At 60.9% G+C, this 8,466-nt stretch overlaps 1 protein-coding gene across 1 annotated transcript; it reads left to right on the top strand.

The window, feature by feature from the left end:
* The first annotated feature begins 4,816 nt into the window (after window positions 1-4,816).
* Window positions 4,817-7,380, top strand: DLX6 (distal-less homeobox 6). The gene is made up of 3 exons (XM_042817504.1): window positions 4,817-5,174; window positions 5,606-5,799; window positions 7,129-7,380. Exons 1-3 carry the CDS (start codon window positions 4,817-4,819, stop codon window positions 7,378-7,380), a joined length of 804 nt encoding a protein of 267 aa, XP_042673438.1.
* Window positions 7,381-8,466: the final 1,086 nt, after the last annotated feature.

Genomic DNA, 8,466 nt, shown 5'->3' with positions numbered 1-8,466 from the left:
AGGGGAGAGCCCTCCGCAGGGTCTCCCCAGGCCCCCCCGCTGCTTGGCCGCATACCTGGGCAGGTGCGGGAGGCGGACGGCCCTCTGCCCCGGCTCCGCGGGGTCTCGTCCCCCACCCGCAGCCCGAAGCCGAATTCCATTTCAAAGCAGATATCCGCCCCCATCCCACACCCCGTCGGGGGAGACAACCAACGACAACAGCAAAACAAAACATTAAGCAAACAAAAAGCCCCAACCCCCGGCTCTCCGCAGAGCCACACATTGAACGAATCTGGCTGTAAGGTTTTAATTACAGCGAAGCCTTCGCTACAAATCTGTACAAGAGACAGTGGCTGGTTCCCTCTGGATCTTTCCCCTTCTGCCTCCCATTATTTTGACCCACGCTCCGACATAGAAAGCGGCGTGTGGGATCCAGCTGCGAGGCCGGGCTTGGGGTTTACCCCTCCGCCCCCGCCACTTCCTTCACACTCGCGGTATGGAAAGCCATCGACGCCTGCCTGTCTGTTCCGATGGTAGCGGCTTGAAATCCAGAGCCTCTCCTTAAAATAGGTCGGGAGCATTCGCTCGCCGCAGGGCAAACGCTTCTGCGCGACCGCTTGGCGTGGCCCGAGGAGCGCTCCGAGAGCCGCGGCACGCGTGCGTGCGATTTTCAGTGTTCACGAGTGTGCCATTTTCACGAGCGTGCGATTTTCGGGGGCGTGGAAGCCGTTCTGCAGCCGGGGAGAAATCCCGTGCCTCTGCGGTGGGAGCCGCTCCGCAAGAATGTGTCTGGAGCAGCTCGCTACCAGCAGGAATATTCCTCTGCTTCCCACCTCTCCCCACCCGGCGCTTTTCGGAGACCCCAGCGCTCTGCCCTTTCCTTTGTTCATTCGATTCTGCTGTTAAAAAAGCGTAGGGTCAGGCACTGATCCTCGTCCTCTCACCAAACTTGAGCGTTTCTCTGTCCCTTTGAAAAACAGCATTGCGAGACTGGATTGCTTGTGGGTTCTCTAGGGGAAAAAAACGCGCGCACGGATGTCATTCCTGAAAGACGCTTCTTCCCTACTCGGGACGGGACAGAGAACACTCTCCGTGGCCCTCATGTGAACTGGGGTGGGAGGATACGCGCAGAGCATCCCTCAGCCCTTCAGCTACTCCTCACCAAACGAGCGCACTCCTGGGGAGCGCCATCAGCTGCCGCCCCCAGCAAACCACGCGCGGAACAACCCGGCACGGGATCCTGCCGCTCGCAGAGCCCACCCGCACAAAGCCTGCGAGGGGATGAGAAAGAAAAGGCGAATGTTTGTTTTCCCCTGTTGTTATTGTTGAACGCATGAATGAATGAATGAATGAATGGAACAGAAGGTGCTCCGAGGCATATAGGAAACCTCTGGCCGTTTATATTAACTTCCTTTTATGCCCTAAAAATAGAACCCCGTTTCCTGTTGTTCGTCAGCTCCTTCTAAGCGTTGTGTCTTCTGTGACATCTTTCAATTCGCAAATGCAACTTTAAACCACGCTTTGGTCTTTTGAAAGCCTTGTTCACAAACATCATTAATGCGACGCGGCTTAACGTGACACAGGGCAGCGGCGGCACGAAGTCACCCCGTCCCTCTCACGGGCTGCCCGGTGCGCGCTGCCCGCTCTTCGCCCGTGACCGTGGGGACACGGAGGGCACCGAGGCCGCGCTGCTCCCCGGCTCGCAGCCGGTTCGGGGTGCGGAGGCCTCCGTGCCCCTGGGCGAGCGTGGGGGCTTGCGGGGAGCCCGACAGAGGAAAAGCAGACCGAGGCTCACCCCGGCTCACCCCTCTGCCTTTAAGTCCCGAGGTTTTATTTCTTCAACTCGTGGCTGGGTTGGATCCCCGGTATCTCCGACATACCGGGGGTCGTATGAGAAGAAACACCCCCACATCTGCCGTCTCCCACACGACACCAAAGTGTGGTCCCTTCGAGCCAGAGGACACGAAGAAAGCAGAGGTTTGAGGGGGGAGAAAAAGAAAACAATAAATATTGACAAGCAGCGTGACTCCTTGCAGCCGTGTCATTAACATCGGCCAATCAACGGCAGCTCCATACCGGGAGATTTGCCTAATTAAATTGGGGGAAATGATCGGTGTGAGGCTGGATGGAGTCAGCTGTCCCGACGGCTCTGGAGGGTGGCTGAACGCTGCGGGGGGGAGCAGCGCGGGGTGCCGGGGTGCCCCCGAGAGCTCCCGCTCCGCTGGCGCCCACCGACGGCTCCAGGGGAACCTGAGCCGGGCCCGGGTCCGGCCGGTCGCACTGCTGCCCTCCGAGGGGAGCAGCTCCGCGGGGCTCCCTCCCCTTTCCCCTGTCCTTTCTGCTCCGCGGTGTCTGATTCAGACTCCTCGACCCTTTCTGCGAGGAGGCACCTCGATACTGAAGCAAAGCGTTCTGCATGCCCAGCCCGTCCCGATTCCCGGTTAGCATCCATTGTGCAGAGGGAATTATTTCGAAATAAGGAAGCGCCGTGTCGCAATCACTCATCGGACCATTTTCTGACACCTTTTGTTACGCGTGCTCGGGCTGCTAGAGAAAATGCCAACGTGTGCACCTGCGGGAAAGTGCCTTGGTGATGTTAGCAGCGGGCTGAAGGGGATACAGCAGTAGTACTGCAGAATGGACCTGTGCCATGGAGCATGTCACCACAGCCACGCACACAGAGTCCCAGAAGGAACTCTCTCTCTCCCTTCTCTCCCCATTCTCTATATTTTTGTTCGCCGTGGGGGTATACGCGCCTGCTCAGGTTTCCCTTTCGCGTGTTCAAGTGGAACTCGTGTTAAAGCCGGGGAACAAGGCAGGACACTTCAGCCTCATTCAGAGTTACTGAACCGACTCCGAAAGCTCGAGAAGTGAAACACCGACGGGAGCTGTGGGGGGGGGGGGGGGGGGGGAAAAAGAACCCCCCCCAAAGCCCCCCCCCCTCACCCCCTCCCCCCCAAGCCCCCTCGCAGCGCCCGAAGACGAACACCGGGCCCGGGGCTCCCGTGCCCGACTCCCGCAACCCCGCGGCCCCCGGCACCAGCGGCTGCACCCCCAGCAGCCCTGGCTGAGGACTGGGGGAGGCAAACAGCAAAAAGAAATGAAGAATAGGAAATCAGAAAAAAAAAATCAATCCGAAATAACACTAACAATAATAATGACCTTCTGAATATTTCCGAGAGCGACGTGTTAAAAAAAAAAATAAATAAAGGAAACAAACAAAAAAAATCTATGAACGCGTCCTCTGGGACAGCCGCGGTGCGAGGCGGTGTCGGGACCTGCGCTGCTCCGGGGCTCTCCGGGCTGCGAGGGCTTCACAAGCGGCCGCCGCCGGTGCCGGTGTTGGTTTTCAAAACCCGCAGCCTCCATCCAAGCAGCCCCTTCCCGCTGCGGAAACTTTCGGTTCTCGCTACGCCGTGTCCTTCCTACCTCAGTCATCCGCGCTGGGGTCGGCTCTGGAGCTGTGCTGCCCGAGAGGAAAGTCAGCGAGGGAAAGGGGAAAAGAGAGGGAGAGGGGAGAGAGGGGAGAGAGATCCTCCGCGGTGCCGGATCAAAGTTAATGTCTTTCCCCGGTCCATCTTTGAGAGAGAAGTGGTAGTACCACCTGGATGCTCGGATATAAATCCCCTTGCAAATAATAAATGGATTAATAATAACAAGGTATGAAGTTCTTTTTATAGAAAAAAAGGAGAGAATTGAAACTAAATGCGGCAGTTAGACAACCATTTTGATAAGAGGATAATTGAGGCGACACTGGTGTATAATTAGAGGATAATTTATGCTATATCCACTTTTATTCCACCTCCCAAAATAAACCCAGTCCATAATCATTACAGGCAAATTGTTCTGAATTTTATAGCAGCAATTTGAACAAAGTACTGCAGTTAATCATGGGAGATTTTTGTGTATTCCTGATTAGAAGTCTAATTGCCTCCTTCCAGAAAGTAAAAATAACTGTAAAACGACTCTATTTTTATCATTAACAATGTTGACAATAAAATAAAATCAACCGGAATTGTAATCTAAAGACAAATTTAGGGCGAAGGCGCTTTTCCTTGGGTCGTTTATATCCTAATCAAGCTTTGCCAAAACCGCTAACCGCACGTAGCCATTTGCATATATTTGAAAGCGATTACGGGAGCCGGCTGCTCGCAGGCGGAAAAAGAAATAATAATAATAATGCGGGGAAAAAAAAGGCGCGGGGAGCGCGCGCGCGGCCGGCGGCGGCGCGCAAGAGAGAAAATAGCGCGCAAATCGGGATTGAAGGGCGAGGGAAGGGGGAAGGGGGGGTTGAGGGCGCGCATCCCCTCGCCCCGCACCTCATCCCGCCCCGCGCAACGCGCGCTCCTCGTTCTGCGCGGGGCGGGGGGAGGCGGGGAGTTGCGCGCCCCCGCGGGCTGCGCGCGCGGTGGCGCGCCGGGGCGGTGACGTCAGGAGGCTGAGTGACCAATGGGGAAGCGCTGCCCTCCGGAGCCGAACCATTCGACTTGTGGCGTTCCTGCCCTTCACGCCGAAGGCGCGCCGGAGCCCAACTTTGGCAGAAGCCACCTTAAAACCTCCGCCCGGGACTCCGCCAGCCCCCAAAAACACCCGGCGGGGGGATGAGGAGCGGGGACAAAACGCGCCGGGAGTAGCCCTGCCCCCCCTTCCCCCCCCCCCTCCGCACACAGCCCTCCCCTTCTCCTCCCCTCCCTCGGTTAACAAGGCCCCTCTCGCACTACGGGAGCCTTAAAAAAATAAACCCGCCGCCTCCAGCGGTGCCGCGGCGGTGGCCGGGCAGGGCGGCCGGGCGCGGGGGGCGAGCCGGAGAGCCTCGCTCTCTGCCTCCCCGCCGTCGATGATGACCATGACCACGATGGCTGACGGGTTGGACGCGCAGGACTCCTCCAAATCCGCCTTCATGGAGTTCGGGCAGCAGCAGCCGCCGCCGCAGCCGCCGCCGCCGCCCCACTCGCAGCAGAGCTCGCCGGCCATGGCCGGAGCGCACTACCCGCTGCACTGCCTGCACTCCGCCGCCGGCTCGCACCCGCACCACCAGCACCACCACCACAGCTCGCCCTACTCCGGCACCGGCGGCTCCTACAACCACCGCTCGCTCGCCGCCTACCCCTACGTGAGCCACTCGCAGCACAGCCCCTACCTGCAGTCCTACCACACCAGCGGCGCGCCCAGCCAGACGCGGCCGGACGACGCAGGTGAGCGGGGCCCGGAGCTCCGGCCTCCCCCCTCGCCTCTCCCCTTCGCCGTGCCCCCCCCCTTTCCTCCCCCCGGGGCCGGCATCCCCCATCGCACTGCGGGGCCGTCTCGTCGATATCCGCGCAACGCTGTTTTTCGCAGGGAGCCGATGTTTGCGTGCAGCGTGCGGAGGGGCGAGGGGGGGGGGGGAGAAAGCATTGTTGCAGGTCTCGGGCTGCTGCCTCCCGAGCGCCGGGCGATGAGCTGTGTGCTGCCGCGAGGCCCCGGCTTCCAAACCTTCCGCTTTCGTTTTTTGTTTTACTCGTTATTTTTATTGTTAATTATTTTCCCCCGGGGGGGCCGCACGGTGTTATGTGGCGTCCGCGGCCCGGGGGGACGGCTGGGGGGCAATCTGCGGCCGAGCTCCCAGCTGCGGCTTTTTGCTTTGCAGATCAGCAGAAAACGACTGTGATCGAAAACGGCGAGATCAGATTCAACGGGAAAGGGAAAAAGATCCGGAAGCCCCGAACCATATACTCCAGCCTTCAGCTGCAGGCGTTAAACCACCGCTTCCAGCAGACTCAGTACCTGGCGCTCCCGGAGCGAGCCGAGCTGGCGGCCTCCCTCGGCCTGACCCAGACGCAGGTAATTGCGGCGGCCCCGCACCGCCCGCTGCCCCGGGCCCGGCCCCGCACCGCCGCGCTCGGATCTGTGCGCGCCGCGCAGCGCTCCGCCGCTGGAGGAGCCGAGCGGGACCCTTCCCTCGGCCCTTCCGCCGCCACAATAAAGTGCTGGAGTTGCCTCTCTGTTCGGATGGGAGTGATCGCGGCGCCAGCGCTGCCCGGCTGCAGGAGAAGAACAAAGCGGAGGCGCTGGGCCCGGTGCGGGGCTGAGAGCGGGGCCACGCAGCGACCTATAGGCAGAGGGGAAGCGGGAACTCGTTAGGAAATACCTGTGAGCTCGATGGTTAATTGCGCCTGGATGGAGAACGCCAACGCAGTGCTCGCCGCCGGGCAAAATGTGCGGAGGTGATCAGAGATGCGGGGACCGGAGCGGCCGTGTGCGGAACAGTGGCGCTGGGCTGGGCCGAACGCGAGGCACCGTCGGGCCGGGCCCATCTCGGCCTCGGGGAGAGGGGCTGGAGGGCCCAGAGCGGGGGCTCAGCGAGAAAGCCGGGCGGATGGGTTTGGGCCAGGGGAGCTGTAGCGAGTAGAGTCCGTGCTTTGCCGTGACCAGTAATAGCAGCTGCTTCCAGACAGAGGGTTTAAAATACGCCTCAAACGAGCCGGTGGCTGCAGCGATGGGTGCGGTGCGCGCTGCTTCCCTCGCGCAGGTGTAAGGGCCCGAGCTGACGGTGCAGATAGACGTAGTCCTAACGGTGCATCTGCCGAGTCCGTGAGGTCAGATTCACACAGGAAGCCGCCTTTGTTCGATTTAGAGGCATATAGTTTCATATATACTTTAGCCTTCCCTTTTAGTAATTTCTATAATAACAGTGAGTTCCGCAGCCCGACCCGGGTGCTGATCTCAGCCAGGGAGGTGGGACGGGGCCCGGAGCCGTTCCCACAGCCAGCAGTTCTCTGAGAAATGAGAATTTCCATTTCCTGATCAAGACCTGTGCCAATAAAGTCTCTGCCCGGCCCCGCTGTGCCTCTCCCCCCCCCAGGACCCGCGCACGCTTTGGGATGCGCGATGTGCGCACGGTGCCCTTTGTCCATTGGCTCCTAGCTCCTGGCACCAAACCAGGCAGATGCCCGCGGCTGACAACAGCCGCCAGGTGATGGAGTCACCCCAAAATTCGGAACGAGGCACCAGTAGAGCGCAATGACTCCCGCCCCATGCGTGCCGCACCCCATCCCCAGGCCGTCCCGGCGCTGCCTCCGCACCCATTGCCCCGGCGCTCACTCCACAGTCCCCGCAGCCCGCACAGCCCCAGTTCCTGAAGCCCTAACGCTCGCTGCCTTTCGCTTGCAGGTGAAGATCTGGTTCCAGAACAAGCGCTCCAAGTTCAAGAAGCTGCTGAAGCAGGGCAGCAACCCCCACGAGAGCGACCCTCTGCCCGGCTCTGCCGCGCTGTCCCCGCGCTCCCCGGCACTGCCGCCGGTTTGGGACGTTTCGGCGTCTGCCAAGGGCGTCAACATGCCCCCCAACAGCTACATGCCCGGCTATTCCCACTGGTACTCCTCTCCACACCAAGACACAATGCAGAGACCGCAGATGATGTGAACTGTCCGAGACAACCCACGGCCCGAGGACGCCCGGCGCGGCCCGGCCCGAGCGGAGCGGCGGTGCGGGGGGGGGGGTTGCCTTTCGTTTGTTTCATCTTTTTGAAGTAACCTCAGCGATCGCTCTCGGGCAGAACGAGCCACGTCCCACTGCGGCGCGGGGGAGACGCTTCTCTATGTTCACTCGGACCCCGGGGCACCGCCGCCTCTTTCTGTGCGGAGTGCGCGGACTTTTGGCTGACTTCGCCCTCGAGAAGAACCCGAACCGCAGCAGGGCTGTCTCTCTGTGTTCCGTGAGCTATGGACACTGCGCGGTGAGAGACCGCTCCGAGCTCCCTCATTGTCATACCCCGAATGCGGATGGGGGGAAAAAATTAAACAGGGAGAGAAAAGGAGGGGTAACGAAATGAAGAGGGAAAACAAATTAAATAAAAAGAACTGGTTGCGAATGAAAATGTACCGCGAGCTCGGAGCACGGCCACGCAGCGCGGACTGCACGCGTACCGGGAGCGTCTGCAGCCCGACGGGAACCGCACGGAGAGCCGCCGGCAGCCCCGCACCCTGCAAACCCCGGCGGACCGACAGCCGGACGGACGGTTGGACTGACAGACATACAGCCGGACTGACAGCCGGACTGACAGACAGCCGGACCCGCGGAGCAGCCCGACACCCCGCTCCTGCTGCTGGACCTCCCTCCCGAGCGACCTTTCTGTATATATTGTTGAATTTTAGCTGTACATAATACTTTGTATGGTTTGGTCTCCTTTCATATCTAGAGTAAAAGCCACCAAGCGCCCGCCTCGCGTCTCTCTGCCCCGCAGCCCGGCCCTTGCCCCGCGCCGGGGAGGGGGAACGTCCGGGAGCCCCGCACAGCTGAATCCGGGGGCAGCTCGTCCCGTCCCGGTGCCGTCCCTCCGCCGTTCCCCGCGCAGAACGTCGTGCCGCCCCGGCCCGGAGCCCCCCGACGGCAGCATCCACCCCGCGGCGGGCAGAGCCCCGCAACCCCCGGCCCCGCAACGCCGGGACAACCGCTGCGGGAAGCGGCGGCCGCGGGGCCGACAGAGCCCGCGGAGCGCTCCGTCTAATG

The sequence above is a fragment of the Centrocercus urophasianus genome, unplaced genomic scaffold (assembly GCF_019232065.1).
Source record: "Centrocercus urophasianus isolate 14NV4802_14NV808 unplaced genomic scaffold, USGS_Curo_1.0 seq_16, whole genome shotgun sequence".
NCBI classification, from domain to species: Eukaryota; Metazoa; Chordata; class Aves; order Galliformes; family Phasianidae; genus Centrocercus; species Centrocercus urophasianus.
Note: the sequence above shows the minus strand (reverse complement) of the source record. Positions and strands in the feature narration are given on the sequence as shown.